Source organism: Pristis pectinata, chromosome 12, assembly GCF_009764475.1.
Source record: "Pristis pectinata isolate sPriPec2 chromosome 12, sPriPec2.1.pri, whole genome shotgun sequence".
In the NCBI taxonomy this organism is placed as follows: domain Eukaryota; kingdom Metazoa; phylum Chordata; class Chondrichthyes; order Rhinopristiformes; family Pristidae; genus Pristis; species Pristis pectinata.
In genome coordinates this window covers 831,815-848,301 of record NC_067416.1, presented here as the reverse complement: position 1 = coordinate 848,301, position 16,487 = coordinate 831,815, and the positions used below count along the sequence as shown (strand labels likewise).

The 16,487-nt window shown below is 49.4% G+C and overlaps 1 protein-coding gene across 1 annotated transcript in view; it reads right to left on the bottom strand.

Annotated features, from left to right (window-relative positions):
- Nucleotides 1-15,954, bottom strand: part of LOC127576856 (polycomb group RING finger protein 6-like) — a 49,702-nt gene extending 33,748 nt beyond the window's left edge. Inside the window, exons 1-7 of the mRNA XM_052027660.1 lie at nucleotides 15,812-15,954; nucleotides 15,443-15,764; nucleotides 8,380-8,479; nucleotides 6,899-6,995; nucleotides 3,179-3,234; nucleotides 2,622-2,681; nucleotides 1,062-1,191 (exon numbers count right to left, since the gene is read on the bottom strand). Coding sequence (XP_051883620.1) covers nucleotides 1,062-1,191; nucleotides 2,622-2,681; nucleotides 3,179-3,234; nucleotides 6,899-6,995; nucleotides 8,380-8,479; nucleotides 15,443-15,764; nucleotides 15,812-15,954 — 908 coding nt within the window. The remainder of the gene's footprint in view (nucleotides 1-1,061; nucleotides 1,192-2,621; nucleotides 2,682-3,178; nucleotides 3,235-6,898; nucleotides 6,996-8,379; nucleotides 8,480-15,442; nucleotides 15,765-15,811) is intronic.
- Between the last annotated feature and the right edge of the window lie 533 nt (nucleotides 15,955-16,487).

The window sequence follows — 16,487 nt, the reverse complement described above, 5'->3', positions numbered from 1 at the left end:
TTCCTTATTTTAAATTTTCGCAAAATTCCAATGGAGCATTTACATTTCCGTGGAACCTTTCCAAACCTCTATAATTTTGAGTTGTTCAGAAACCTGCTGGGATAGCATGAGGATGGATTCTGAATCACTCTAAAAGTTAGAATGTTTGAAATACGGCACCCAATGTGCACATCTGAACCCCACAACAACCACCATAGGAGGACCAATTAATCCGATACCTTGTCCAACACTATGAAGCGAAGTTCACTCGGAGAGTGGGGAAGAACTCCCTGCCCTTCAAGCAACAATGGTGCTGTGGGATCATTTACATTCATCGGTTTAACATCCTAAAGGCCACCTCCTGAGTAACACACTGGTGTCTGCATCCAGAAACACATGACTCAGCAAAGCCTTCATGAGGCACCTTGCTGATGGACAATGTCTCGAGGCCTTTCACTCAACAATCACCCAGGTCTCAATAAACATATGAAACATTAGAAAAATATTTCAGCAGTGCCAGTTGACCCCTTGTGCCTGCTCCAACATTCAACAAGATCATGGCTGATCTTTCACCTCAGTGCCACTTTCTCGCACAGAACATTCCAGCACCATACCCCTTCATATGCTCAGCAACTGAGCCTCCACAGCCCTGTTGGGTAGAGAATTCTAAAGGTTCACTACAGGGTGAACAGGTGAAGAAATTTCTTCCCATCTCAGTTGTGAAAACCAACCCCTTCTTTGAGAATGTGAACCCAGGTTCTAGACATCCAGCCAAGGGAAACATCAGTTCTGAGCCTACCCCAGCAGCCCTGTTAGAAGATCACAAGTTAGTTTAGTCTCTCTCGTATGACAAACCTGCCATACCAGGAATCAATGTGGTGAACTGCTGTTGCAAGTATTTCCTTCGTTAGGTGGGGAGACCAGACCTGCACACAGTTCCAGCTATGGCCTCACCAAGGCCTCTATGAAGTGGAGAGAGACATCTTCATTCTTGTAATCAACTCTTTTTGCAATAAAGCCCAACACACTGTCGACCTTTCTAATTGCAGGTTAACAAAACCTATCTGTGAGACATGACTCACCCAATAAACTCGAGCACCAAAGAGATGTCAAGATGAGGTGGAGGATCCTCTGGCGGAGCCACGGACAGTGACAGCTTTTTACCCAGGGATCGGATACGACTCACTTTACCGTTGTTAGGTACCTGGACAACTGGACAGCAGAGAACCAGACAAAACCGACAATGGTCAGGAGAGAGCTGTACACCCCAATTTAGGTTTCTAGTAAAACTCTGAAGGTGCTTCACTGTAACATCACTAAACAGGACATACAAGGGCAGGCAGTCAAAGGACTTGTGACAGTGGTAGGGCTTATGAGTCATGTTAACTGGGGTGAGGGAAGGAGAGAGTAAAGGAGAGAAGGGAAGAGTGATCATGGGGGACTTCAATATGCAGGTAGACTGGGAAAATCAGGTTGCCAGTGGACCACAAGAAAAGGAATTTGTGGAATGTCTGCAAGATGGCTTTTTAGAGTAGCTTCTGATTGAGCCCAGCGGGGAACAGGTAATTCTGGATTTGGTGTTCTGTAATGAGGCAAAATTGATCAGGGAGCTTAAGGTGAAGGAACCCTTAGGAGGCAGTGACCATAATATGATAGAATTTTAGGCCCCATATCTAAGGAAGGATGTGCCGGCCGTGGAGAGGGTCCAGAGGAGGTTCACAAGAATGATTCTAGGAATGAAAGGGTTAACATATGAGGAGCATTTGACAGCTCTGGGCCTGTATTCATTGGAGTTCAGAAGGATGAGGGGGGACCTCATTGAAACCTACCAGATACGATAGATGTGGATAGAGTGGACATGGAGATGACGTAGTGGGAATACAGTAGCTGGAGAGTCTTGGACCAGAGGGCAAAGCCTCAAGAATAAAGGGATGTCCCTTTATAACAGAGATGAGGAGGAATTTCTTCAGCCAGAGGGTGATGAAGCTGTGGAATTCGTTGCCACAGAGGGCTGTGGAGACCAAGTTATTGGGTATATTTAAGGCAGAGATTGATAGGTTCTTGATTGCTAAGGGGGTTAAGGGTTACAGGGAGATGGCAGGAGAATGGGGTTTTAAAAAAAAATCAGTCATGATCGAATGATGGAACAGACTCGATTGGCCGAATGGCCTAACTCTGCTCCTGTATCTTATGGAGAGGGAAGGAGCGAGGGGGTAGAGGGAAGAGGGGCAGAGGGTGAAGGGGTGAGGGGAAAGGGGTGTGGGGGCAGGAGCAATGGGGGAAGGGGCAAGGGGGGAGAGGGGAAGGGGTGAGGGGGAGAGGGAAAGAGCAAGGGGAGAGAGGGAAGGGGGCAGAGGGGAGGGGCAAAGGGAAGGGGGCAAGGGGGAGGGAAGGGGAGAGAGAAGGGGAGAGAGAAGGGGAGAGAGAAGGGGTGAGGGAAGGGGAGAGAGAAGGGGGGAGGGGGTCTAGAGGCAGATTTCGACACACCATGAGCTAAGGCAGTATGGAGTTGGATGAGGTTACAGGAAATAGGTGATCTCACAACAAGATGTAAACAGTGTGGTTGAGCCCAGTTACTGGCGAGCAACAGAGAGCAAAGGAATGGATGGTATTTATGCTGGAGGCAACTTCTGCTCACTCACCTGGCTTGGGGACCTCAAGCCCTCTCTCTGTGTAGAATTCATGAAGCCGTCTTTTCTCACCTGGATACAAAGAAACTCACATCACTCAGAGACATCCTTGAGAAAATTTAATTTCAGAAGAATTACAACTCTGGCCGTGAAATCAAAGTCAAAGTCCACTGGATGCTGACTGGAACAAAGGGAGTTAACTCCACTGCCCAGTGGGACAGCAAGGGTTAACTTCACTGTCCAGTGCACCCAGACTGGCATGATAAGGGTTAGGTGCTCTTTCTGATTCACTCAGAGAGAGTCGGGCACAAGCCCGTGCCATCAGTAATTCCCTCTGCTGCCTTCCCTGATGAGGAAGGAGGGACTTGGCACAGAGGGAAGAAGCTGCTTTGAATCATCGTTCATACGGTCCCAGTTCGTGCACACAGCCAGTGCGCTGAGCTGGGGATCTTCCCCATGTGTGTGTGACCCACAAGGACTGTGAAAGCGAGCACTCATTGTGGCCTCGACTCTCAGAGAAAGACATGTCAGTATTTGGACGACTCATTCAGTGTCAGCACACTACTTACTGCTCTCTAGGTTGGGCACCAGCTTGTAAACAATATCTTGCAATTTTCTGTCCAGCCTGGAAAACAAACAGCACAAGTTAGACATTGACCACGGCGGACTGAGTGAGAGAGATGGAAAGTGGATGTCATCTGAAGAAGGCAAATCAGAACATCTTCCCCGGAGGAGGGACCGAAAGATGTGATGTAAAGGGACTAATCACCAAAGGCAAGGGAGCTGATGCAGAAAACAATCAGAAAGGTGCTGGAACACCAGCTACAGATTTGAATGGATGGGGATGGGGTTGTAGGGATGTGGGGGTGGGGATGGGGAGGGGGATGGGGATGGGGTTGTGGGATGTGGGGATGTCAGGCTGGTGGAAGACGGGCAGGGAAGTGATGTTTAATTGCAGTCCACATTCGGACCACATCTTGAGCCCTGGATTCAGTTCTGGGCATTAACTCAGAAGAGACTGCGCTTGGAGACAAAACTCACTTAATGATACTGAGGCTGAGAGAGTTAAATTGTTAAGGATTTGATGTACTCCTTGAGCATGGGAAGTTTAGATAAGATCCAGCTGCTTGAGGTAACCAAAATACCTGGCCTGGTTTAATTAGAGAACTTTGTTCAGTGGTGAAGCCAGGATCTTTTCCACACGTAGAACTCTGGAACTGCCCCTCCTAAACCTGGTACCAGGCATTTTTCAGGCAAGCTTTGCTGAGACAGGGAGCCAGGCTGGGCACAGATCTGCCCTGATCCAGTTAAATGCCAGAGGACTACGGAGGCAAATGTGGATCCTAATATGGCTTGGTAAATGGAGGCAGAGGATGATGGTGGACGGTTGTTTTGTGGTTGGAAGTCTGACCAGTGGAGTTTCACTGGGACCCCGACTGTTGGTTACACACATTATAGACATAGGAGGTATGATTAGTAAGTTTGTGGATGACAGCAGTGTTGTTGATAGTGGGGAGAGTAGTTGTAGGCTTCAGGATGGTGATCAGTTGGTACAATGGGCAGAACAAGGCAATGGAGTTTTATCCTGATGTGTGAGGTGACGCACTTTGTGAGGTGTAATCGGGGTGGGACGTACACCATGAATGATAGGGCCCTCGGGAGTATGGGTGACCCCAAGTTGGTGGGGGGGGGTGGGTTGAGAAGGTTGAGAGCGATTTTCTGTAACGCAAACCCCCATTTCCCATTAAATGGTGATACGTCCCTGTAGGATGTTCTTCTCCCAACAGTAGTGAACCTGTGGGTGTGCGGTCGATAGGCAAGGGACTTCTGAGACTTTAAACTTGCAATGACTTTTCTCCTAGCTCAGAGGCAAGTTCAGCCAAGAAAATGGGAAGTTTATTCTACCTACACTGTGATGCATGTCATTACATTAAAAACAAAATCCAAATTCCTGATCAGATGTTTATAAACCAGCTGATTGAAATGGTGTTATGGAAACATGATCTAGATCGATAAAACAGTTCCTAAACCCAGTTATACAGAGAAAAATTGCAACCAACTGACTGATCCTGGATTGAAACACACAGAGTTCACTTTGTCACTTACAGCACGCTTAGTTCAGATCACCAAAGGCCCATGAAAATGAAGAAAACTGTTTGAACCATTTACAGGGAATCCAAATTGAATGGAGACAGAAAAGAAAGGGTTGTTGTTTTAATTAACTAGAAAGTATCAATAGAAGAGACTGCCTTGTCAGTTTCCAAAGCAAATCTCTGAAGTGCCTCCCACCCCCCGCCACCTCCCACTGTGAACCAGCAGCTCCAATACTTACAGGCAATGGGGTCCATTTGATTACTGCTGGGAAGTTATAGACTTTGTGTTTATTTTTTCCACAGAAATTCCAGTAAGAGCAAATTCTTATTCTGTATCTCAAATTGTTTGGTAATGATTTGTGAATTCCGTAAGAGTGCATTTCCATTACCCAAACTGCTGCAACATGGGGGTTGTTTCTATTGAAGAACAGAGTGACCTTAGTGTACAAGTCCAAGGATCCCTGAATGTAGCAGCACAGGTAGATAGGGTGGTGGAGGCAGCATACAAGATTCTTGCCTTCACTAGCCGAAGCATAGCACATGAGAACATGGAGGTAATGATACAACTTTATAAAACACTGGCTAGGCCACAACTGGAATACTGTGTACAGTTCTGGTCACCACACCATGCAAGGACATGATCACACAGGGGAGGGTGTAGAGGAGATTCAACAGGATGTTGGCTGGAGTGTTTCAGGAATGAGCAGAGACTGGATAGACTGAGTTTGTTTTCCTTGGGGATGATGCCTGGGGACACTTTATAGAGACTACAAAATTAGGAGAACACAGATAGTTTAATAGTAGGAAACTCTTCCCCACAGTAGAACTAGAGGGCATTGGTTTAGAATAAGGAGTAAGAGGTTTAGAAGGGATCTTGGGAAGAATGTTTTCCTCCCCAGAGGTAGTTGGAACCTGGAACGCACTGCCTAAGGGGGTGGTGGAGGCAAATACTCTCACAACAGTTGAGGTTTCTTAAAGCATTCTATCCGGATGCATCACGGTTTGGTATGGCAACTGCTCTGCCCATGATTGCAAGAAACTGCAGAGAGTTGTGGACACAGCTCAGCACACCATGAAAACCAGCCTCCCCTCCATGGCCTCTTGTCTATACCTCTCGCTGCCTTGGTAAAGCAGCCAGCATAATCAAAGACTCCTCCCACAGGACATTCTCTCTTCTTATCTCTCCCATCGGACAGAAGATGTAAAAGCCTGAAAGCACGTACCACCAGGCACAAGGAGAGCTTCTATCCCACTGTTATAAGACTATCGAACGGTCCCCTAGTACAATAAGATGGACTCTTGACCTCAAATCTACCTCATTATGGCCTTGCACCTTATTGTCTGCCTGCACTGCACTTTCTCTGTAGCTGTAACACTTTACTCTGCATTCTGTTACTGTTTTCACTTGTACTACCTCAGTGCAATGTGTAATGAAGCGATGTGTATGGACGGCAGGCAAAACAAAGCTTTTCACTGGACCTCGGTACATGTGACAATAATAAACCAAATCCTATTCCACTTCCAAGTATCTGGACAAAACAAGCACTTGGACCACCAAGGCATAGAAGGCTACGGACCAAGTGCTGGTAAATGGGGTTAGTGTGGAGATGGTGGCACGGACTCGGTGGGTCTAAGGTCGTGTGATTCTATGCTGAACCTCCTCAGTTTCTGCATCCTCACCCTCAACAAGATCACAACATAAACATCACAATCAGAGATGTAAACCACACAATGTATGATTCTAGCTGGGATAGAGCAACGAGTGATGATGGGCACTTCGACACCAGTAGCGTGACACTTAGCTGAACAACATCAGCACCCAACACTTACATTGGAGGACTCAGTGGTAGGTGAAAGGGTCCTGGGAAAGAAGCATCACTGAAACCCTCCACCCTATCACCTCGTCACTCACCCGCAGCACCTGATAACTTCCCTCACTGACCCCCTAATATCCTCCCCAGTCACAGGGTACCCATTATCTATCCCTCTAGCTGTCACCCAAACACTCAGACAGAACACCCATATCCCTCTTCACAGACCGTGAGCCCCTATGTGCCTTCTCACTGAATCCTCTTGACCCCTGTGAATCACTCATCTGCTTTCACTCCCCTGCCCCAGAAGCCCATCAGACTCCTCCATTGTTCCCACTCATCCTGTGTGACTTCCCCCTTTCCCTGCTCCCCACTGACCACTCACCTGATGTTGTACAGCGGCTGTGTCTGGTGGACAGTAATGTTGCACTTTGGACAGCGGTTGCTGTTGTCAAAATGTTTCACGATGCAGCTCTTACAGACTGCAGAGACACAAGGCGGGAATTTCACAATGGAGCAACATCGGCATGGGAAACAAGTTACTGACACTCAAAGTGAGAAATTCCAGCAACAGACACAGTGAGAGACAGTGAGCACGAACTCGCAACGATGCCAGGACACACTGGTGACAGAGTGACTCCTGAGGTGAGGGGGTTCAGCTGGATGAACAATTGAGAAACGTGCCCAAACTCACTGCAGGTCAGGGGTCAGCTCATCAAACATTCAGGATCTGGACTAATAGGTTGGATAGTGAGAGGCAGAGTCTCAGGAAAAGGGGCCAGACATTTAAGACTGATGAAGTGAAATCTCAGCACGCAGAGGGTCATTAAATCCTCCACCCCCAGGACAGCCATAAATGCTCAGTCTTTGAGTAGGTTCAGGGATGAGGTGGGCAGATTTCTGGGTGCTCAGAGAATGGAGGACATGGGGAATTGTGAGGAAAGTGGAGAGGATTAGCTTCAATCTCATTGAATGGTGGAGCAGGGTGAAGGAGCTGGGAGGGAAGGAATCTAAAACAAGGCTCCAGGGTGACATCAGGAAGCATTCCTTCACCAGGAGGACGAAGGAAAGATGGAAACCCCTCTGCCAAGGCAATGGATGCTGAAGGTCAGTGGGAAACGTCGGACCAGAGACCAATGGTTTGTTAGGCACCAGGATATAGGAGATAAGGAGGATAGATGGGAGTTGGGCCACAGATCAGCCTTGACCTCACTGGGTAATGAAACAGGCTTAAGGGGCTGAATAGTTGCTTCTTGGTTTTTCTGTGTTGACCACTGTTGTTGACCTATACAATGCTTACTACAAGTGCTTTGTGCTCGGTGAAACAACTGGGGTGTGTTCAAAGCTCATTTATAATGAAAAGGACAAAGGTGGATTTGATCAGCTGCTTTCTCACCACAAGAACAATGAGGTATTTCTGCACTGCTCACCGCTGAGGTGTTGGAATCCCAGCAGCCAGCTCATGCACAGCAAGCTCCCACAAACAGCAGCATGATAATTATCAATAAATTGCTTTAGCAGTGTTATTGAGGATTTAACATTGGCCCCAGGCCACCAGAAAAAAACTCCTTTGCTTTTTCAGAATAATGCTTCGAGATCTTTCATGTTTACCCGAAAGAACAGATGAGGGCTTGGCATCATATCTCCTCCAGCAAGGCTGTGCTCTCTCAGTGCTGCACTGCACCACCAGTCTACATTTCTGTATTCAATCTGAACCTGCACTCTTCTTACACGTGTTACCTATTAACCTCGCTATCACATCTGTGAGAGATTCCTTTTCTGTGTAACAGGACACATCACATTAACAAGTAAGCAATGGGAAGTGTCCTGCCGGTGAAGGCAGTTTCTGAGAGCATAGCTACTTACAGGTATGCAGGCACTCGGTGATGGTGGTGGCATCAATGAAGTAGCCTCTACAGATAGGACACAGGATGTAGGGATTCACATCAGCCAGACAAATACTCTGCTGGAAGAAAAACAGATTCTCTCAGTACCTCCCTCTTAGCCTGGTAAATGGAGTATTGATAATCAGTCCTCTCAGAGCCTCCCTCCCTGTCTGATAAATGGAGCACCTAATCTAAAATTCATGCCCAGAGCCTGACTGTGCAGCAGCACTTGTTTCCAGCACTGGAGGCTATTTCAGCCAAGTCCTGAAGCATTTAAGTTACATTGTGAATCAAATCAATTGCCCATGGTTTGGATTGCCAATCCATACTTGCCTGGTGGAGCCTACTCCCCCTTCCAACAGTACAAATGAGGCAATCCCCTAATCTTTCATCCATTGCCTTTGAATAGCATTTACTGGATGTGCCTCTAACCCTTGTAAGGAAATAGTCAACAGGTTCTTGACAGATGTGGAGTTGATGTTTCCCCTGCCTGGGATGTCTAAAACTAGGAGACCAAGTCTCAAAGTCAGGGAACAGCCGTTTGGAACCAACAATGAGGGATATAGACAGGGTGAATGCGCACAGTCTTTTTCCCAGGGTTGGGGAATCAAGAATTAGAGGCCGTAGGTTTAAGGTGAGAGGGGAGAAATTTATTAAGAACCTGAGTGGCAATGTTTTCAACCAGAGAGTGGTCAGTATATGGAACAAGCTACCAGAGGAGTGGGTGAGGCAGGTGCATTAACAACATTTAAAAGGTACTTGGACAGGTATATGGATAGGAAAGAGTTAGAGGCCCATGGACCAAATGCAGGCAAATGGAACTAGCTTAGACAGGAACCTTGGTTGGCACGGACCAATTCGGTCAAAGGGCCTGTTTCCGTGCTGTATGACTCTATGACTATGTCTCTGTGACAAGAATGGTCTTCAACACAAGGGTGGTGAATACTTGGAATTCTCCACTCAAGAGGGGTCTGGAGGATAAGTCACTGAGCATGGTCAAAACAGATAGATTTTAGAATGCGCGTCCATTGGTGTCATTTAAAGTAGCACTTCACACGTGAATCTATCGGGGTCATTTATTGCATCCAGGCCCGACGCAGATTGGGGGAATCACTTCATCGAGCACCTTCACTCCGTCCGCCACAACAGCCAGGATCTCCCGCTGGCCAGCCATTTTAATTCCACTTCCCAATCCCACAGTGACATGTCTGTCCACGGCCTCCTCTACTGCCAAGTTGAGGCAAGACGCAGATTAGAGGACCAACATCTCATATTCCATCTTGGCAGTCTCCAACCTGATGGCATCAACATTGATTTCTCTGACTTCCGGTAACCACTCCCCTCTGTTCCCCCCCCCCCCGCCTTTGTTTTCCCTTATCCTTCTGCCCCCTCACCCCTTCTCCTGCCCCTTTCCCACATTCACAACCTGCCCATCACCCACACCTTTCTCCCCCTGGTTCCCCACCTCCTTCCCTTTTTTCCATGGTCCACTGTCCTCTCCTATCACATTCCTTCTTCTTCAGCCCTTTGTGCCTCTTCCACCCATCACCTCCCAGCTTCTCACATCTTTCCCACTTTCCCTCCCTCCCCAACCCACCTACCTTCCCCTCTCACCTGGACTCACCTGTCAGCTGCCAGCTCGTGCTCCTCCCCCTCCCCCCACCATTTTATTCTGGCTTCTGCCCTCTTCCTTTCCAGTCCTGATGAAGGGTCTCGGCCCGAAACATCAACTGTTCATTTCCCTCCATAGATGCTGCCTGACCTGCTGTGTTCCTCCAACATTTTGGGTGTGTTGCTCCAGAGCTCCAGCATTGCAGTCTCTTTTGTGTCTCCAGTGGTGGGGAGGGATGTGGCCATGATGTATTGGACAGAGTCCACTACTCTGCAGCTTCTTACGTTCCTGTGCATTTGAATTGCCGTACCAGACCATAATGCAACCAGTCAGGATACTTTCAACAGTACATCTGTTAGAATGTTTGGTGACAAGCTGAACCTCCTTAACCTCCTCAGAAAATGAAGATGCTGGCATGCTTCCCTTATGATTGCATCCATGTGCTGGGCCCAGGATATCAATGTGTCTGATATGTTAATTCCCAGGAATTTAAAGCTGCTGACTCTCTCCACCACCGATCCCCCAGTGCAGACTGGCACATGTTCACCCTCCTTCCCCTTCCTGAAGTCAACAATCAGCTCTTTAGTTTTGCTGACATTGAGCGAGAGATTGTTGTTGCACCACCACTCAACCAGGTGTCCTCTCTCGCTCCGGTAAGCTGACTCATCACCACCTGTAATTCATCCAACAACAGCAGTGTCATTGGTGAATTTGAAGATGGCACTGGAGCTGTGCTTAGCGACAGTCATGTCTGTATAGGGAGTAGAGCAGTGGGCTAAGCACGCAGCCTTGAGGTGCACCTGTGTTGATGATCAGCGAGGAGGAGATGTTGTTACCAACTGATTGAGATCTGCCAATGAGGAAGTTGAGTATCCAGTTGTAGAGTGGGGTGCAGAGGCCCAAGTCTTGAAGCTTGATGAGGAGTTTGGATGGGATGATTGTGTTGAATGCCGAGCTGTAGTCGATGAACAGCAGCCTGACCTATGTTCCTGTTATCCAGATGGTCCAGAGCAGAGTGAAAGGCCAGAGAAATCGCATCTGCTGTTGAACTGTTGTGGCAGTGGGCAAATTGGAGTGGATCCAGGTCATCTCTGAGACCGGAGGTGATTCACGCCATAACCAACCTCTCGAAGCACTTCATTACTGTTGATGTAGCACTATCAGACGGCAGTCATTGAGGCAGGTCACCACGCTCTTCTTGGGCACTGGTACAGTAAATGCCTTTTTGAAGCAGGTGAGAACCTCAGACCACAGAAACAAGAGGTTGAATGTCTGTATATATTCCAGCCAGTTGGTCCACACAGATCTTTAGTATTTGGCCAGGTTCACCGTCTGGTCCAGACGCTTTTTGTGGATTCACCCTCTTGAAGGATGCCCGGACGTCAGCCTCAGAGACTGGGATTACAGAGTTCAAGTGGTGATGTGGGGGCTCGTGCGAGTGTGTTAGAGATCCCCCAGTCAAAACCTGCGTAAAAGGCATTGAGCTCACCATGATGGGTCATTGCCACTTATGCTACCTGATCTTGCCTTGTAGGAAATTATATTGAGCAAGGTACTTGGAAGCACCTGATAAAATAGGCCAAAGTCTGCATAGTTTCCTTAAGGGGAGATCTTGCCTGACAAATCTGTTGGAATTCTTTGAGGAAGTAACAGGCAGGATGGACAAAGGAGAGTCAGTGGATGTTGTTTATTTGGATTTTCAGAAGGCCTTTGACAAGGTTCCGCACATGAGGCTGCTAAACAAGATAGGAGCCCATGGTATTACAGGAAAGGTACTAGCATGGACAGAAGATTGGCTGACTGGCAGAAGACAAAGTGGGAATAAAGGGGGCCTTTTCTGGTTGGCTGCTGGTGATGTGTTGGGTCTGCTATTTTTCACATTATATGTTAACGATCTGGATGATGGAACTGAAGGCTTTGTGGCCAAGTTCGCGGATGATACAAAGATAGGTGGAGGGACAGGTAGTGTTGAGGAAGCAGGGAGTCTGCAGGACTTGGACAAGTTGGGAGAAATAGGCAAAGAAATGTCAGATGGAATACAGTGTAGGGAAGTGTATTCCTTCTACCAAAGTGCATGACTATAAAGGTGTAGACTATTTTCTAAATGGGGAGAGAATTCAGAAATCGGAGGTACAAAGGGACTTGTGAGTCCTAGTGCAGGATTCCCTAAAGGTTAACTTGCAGGTTGAGTCAATAGTAAGGAAGGCAATTCAATGTTAGCACTCATTTCAAGAGGTCTAGAATATAAAAGCAAGGATGTAATGTTGAAGCTTTATAAGGTGTTGGTCAGACCACATTTGGAGTATTGTGAGCAGTTTTGGGCCCCATATCTAAGGAAGGATGTGCTGGCATTGGAGAGGGTCCAGAGGAGATTTACGAGAAAGATCTCGGGGATGAAAGGGTTAACGTATGAGGACCGTTTGATGGCTCTGGGCCTGTACTTGCTGAAGTTTAGAAGGATGAGGGGGGATCTCATTGAAACCCACTGAATATTGAAAGGACTGGATAGAGTGGACGTGGAGAGGATGTTTCCATCAGTAGGAGAGCTTAGGACCAGAGGGCACAGCCTCAGAATAAAAGGATGTTCCCTTAGAACAGAGATGAGGAGGAATTTCTTTAGCCAAAGGGTGGTGAATCTGTGGAACTCATTGCCACAGATGGCTATGGAGGCCAAGTCATTGGGTATATTTAAAGTGGAGGTTGATAGGTTCTTGATTAGTAAGGGCATCAAAGGTTACAAGGAGAAGGCAGGAGAATATGGTTGAGAGGGAAAAACAAATCATCCATGATCGATTGGTGGAGCAGACTCTATGGGCTGAATGGCCTAATTCTGCTCCTATGTCATGGTTATGGTCATATGCAAGCTCTGCCACAGCTGTCAAGCATCCACCTGTGATTCCAGTTTAGTTTGAAATTGCCTCTTTGTGCTCACAACGGGCTTCCGGAGGTCGTACCTGGACCTCTTATATGACTCTGGGTCGCCAGCCCTAAACGCCACAGATCTAGCCCTCAGCAGATTTCAAGTGCTCATCCAGGACTCCTGGTTGGGGAAGACTCGGAATGTTTTTGTGGGTAAACACTCAACCACGCATGTGTCGGTGATGATCGTGGCATATTCACTTAGGTCCACTGACGAATCCTTGAACATTGTCCCTTCCACCAACTCGAAGTAATCCCGAATCCACTCCTCTGCCTCCAGCTCCTCATCGTCCTCTTCACCGGTGCCGCGCTCTTCAGTCTCTGTCTGTACGCAGGCAGAAGAAGCACAGCCAGGTGGTCAGACTTACCAAAGTGCAGGCGAGGGATGGAGCAGTCAGTACAGCAGTGGTCGAGTGTGTTGGGTCCTCTAGTGTTGCAGGTGATGTGTTGATTGTAGTTAGGCAGAGACTCCTTCAAGCTCGCCTGATTAAAGTCTCCCGCCACGATGTGACAGGTGGCAGGCTACTTTGTTCTTGTTGATTACAGCACTTAGTTCCTCAAGCACTAGCTTGATGTCTGCCTGAGGTGAGGTGTAGACTGCAGTCAGGATGATTGCAGACTGCAGTCAGAACTCCCACTGTAGAACAGTTAGCACTTCACTGCCAGGTGTTCCACATCAGGGGAGCAGGAATGGGATAAGACTGCCATGTCCGTGAACCATAATGAGTTCATCATAAAGCAGATGCCGTCATCTTTACCATCCTTACCCAACACTGCCATCTGAACCATGCAGTAGATCGTAAAACCCATGGGCTAGAGCGCTGTGTCAGGAGAGTTGGGGTGAGACATGTCTCTGTAAAACAGAGTCACTCATGTCCCTCTGAGAAAGCAATCTTGCTCTGAGGTCCTCAATCTCATTTACTAATGAATTGGTATAGGTTTATTATTGTCACATGTACTGAGGTACAGTGAAAAACTTGTCTTGCATACCGTTCATACAGATCAATTCATTACACAGTGCATCGAGGTAGTACAGGGTAAAACAATAACAGAATGCAGAATAAAGTGTCGCAGCTAGAGAAAATGCAGTGCAAGTAGACAATAAGGTGCAAGGTCACAACGAGGTAGATTGTGAGGTCAAGAGTCCACTTCATCGTACTAAGGAGCTGTTCAATAGTCTTATAACAGTGGGATAGAAGCTGTCCTTGAGCCTAGTGGTATGTGCTTTCAGGCTTTTGTATCTTCTGCCCGATGGGAGAGGGGAGATGAGAATGTCTGGGAGGGGCTGGAGGGAAGAGGAAGGGGGAGTGTGCAGTAATGACTGCACATTTACCAGGATGCTTGGGGGGGGGGGGGGGGGGGGGGGGGAAACGCTTAGGACCCTGTGCTTCAGTCTGACCTGGAGCCCTGTCCTGCAGCCACATTTTCTGAGACAATGGAGGCCTCCCTGGTGAATGATCAGGTGACTGATGAGACCAATGTGGAATTCACAGATTCTGAGTTGGGACAAGAGATGCTTGAAGTTGGCAGGAAGGTAAAGTGCTCCTTCTGAGGGTTTTGCTGAACTTCCCTACATGCCCAAATACATGCAAGGTCTTCAACGTCAATCTGGATGCTGCTTCTCCATTTTAAGCTAGTGAGGATGTTACTTTTTAATCAAGGTGGCTTTGAGGATGTCCTTGAAGCATTTCCCGTCTTCCAAGTACTTCTGTGCTGTTTTGGGACTCTGGTGTCAAACATGTGAAGGATGTTGCCTGCCTGTTTTGGCTAGGTCAGTGTAATTAGAGTTGGATTCACTGTGGTGTATCAGTCAGCTGAGAACATGGATAGCACAAAGAGGGAGGTGGTCACAGTGCAGCTTAAGAGTGTGCAGAGAGAGGGGATGGGTGACCAGCAGCAGTGGGTGGGTAGTCTGGCACTGACCAACCGGCCTAAGTAGCAGGAAAAAGGCAGGACGTAATGACAAAGCAGAGCAGAATCAGCCTGGATTAATGAAAGAAAACCTCCATGCTGGAGTCCCTGGAGGATGTGACAGGGGGCAGATTTTCACTGCAGGGGAGGTGGTCAAGGTCGGGTCTGGGATGGACTGAGCAGAGAGGGGTCCCGCTCAGGGTGCCGGGCTGCCTGTGGTCCCGGGGTGCTGGGCTGCCGGCAGACCCGGGCTGCCCGTTGTTCGCGGCCACTCAGGACAAGTGTCTCCTCACGTTGTGTCAGGCCGCGAGGTGGTCAGTCAAGGACCGCCCCGACGCTGACATCACATGAAACGCGGATCCCTATTGGTTCTCACAACACAACAAGCGATAACGCCCCACCCATCACCCTCTGCCCCGCCCCGTTGCCGCGGCGACCAGCCACTTATTGCCGCTCCTTCTGCTGATTGACATTCCCCCGGCGGGAAAGTCGGCGGCGGGCGCATGCGCAGTGTGCTGACTCCTCCAGTATCCCGGCAGCTCCCGCGTGAGGATGCCGCGGGCGCGGGCCCGTCAGCGGGGGTGGCCTCTGCCGTCCGTACCTCAGCCTGGCCCGCTGCTCCCTCACAGTATTCTTCGTCTTCCTCCTGCCACGACTCCAGGTCACTGTTTTCGGCCGAGCTGCTGCGGCTGTCCGACACTTGGAATCCGCCCAGCTCCATGTCCTCCTCACATCTTGACATTGCTCCGCGCACGGAACCGCGGCCCGGGCGGCCGGCACTGCACCTGCGCACTCCGCGCACGGAGCAACGGCCGGCACTGCACCTGCGCACGGAGCAACGGTCGGCACTGCACCTGCGCACTCCGCGCACGGAGCAACGGCCGGCACTGCACCTGCGCACGGAGCAACGGTCGGCACTGCACCTGCGCACGGAGCAACGGTCGGCACTGCACCTGCGCAATCCGCGCACGGAGCAACGGCCGGCACTGCACCTGCGCACACGGCCCTCCACTGGGAGCTGTGGTCCCGGTCGGGATTCCTCACCCGGCGCCAGTGCGCATGCACGGACGGCGGCTCTTTGCGGACCGCAATTTCCAGGGTTCTGCAGTGCATCGCCCCCCCGCCCCCCCCACCCCCCACGGCGCTCCCCCTGTCGGGAAAGTGTTGGACTACAACTCCCGGCAGCCCAAGGGCGATGGCGAGCGCCGCCTACTGACCTGGTCTGTGCAGTGACAGGGACCCCGGGTCACCCCCCCCAGCCGGACCCCGGCACCAGTCCCCTCACATCTGGTGCCAAGACCTCACCAGGACCCGTTCAGCACATCCACGCCGCCCATCTGCACTGGTCCCATTTACCAGCAGCTGGGCTGCAGCCTCCACACGTCAAGACCTGGCTCAGATACTCTGGCCCATTACTGCTTAAAGCCTCGAGTCCATGCATGGGGTACACAGGGGCCCAGTGTAAGTGGCAGGAGCGCATCACATTACCAGCTGCCTCCCCACCTGTGGGACCCACACCGGTCTCAGCCACCACCTCAGGACCCACAGTCAGCCTCGATCTCCAGGGACCACCTCAGCGAAGGCGGCATCAGTGGTTGATCGCCATTGCATGCGAGATTGCAGGGATGTGGTGGCTGTTCACGTAG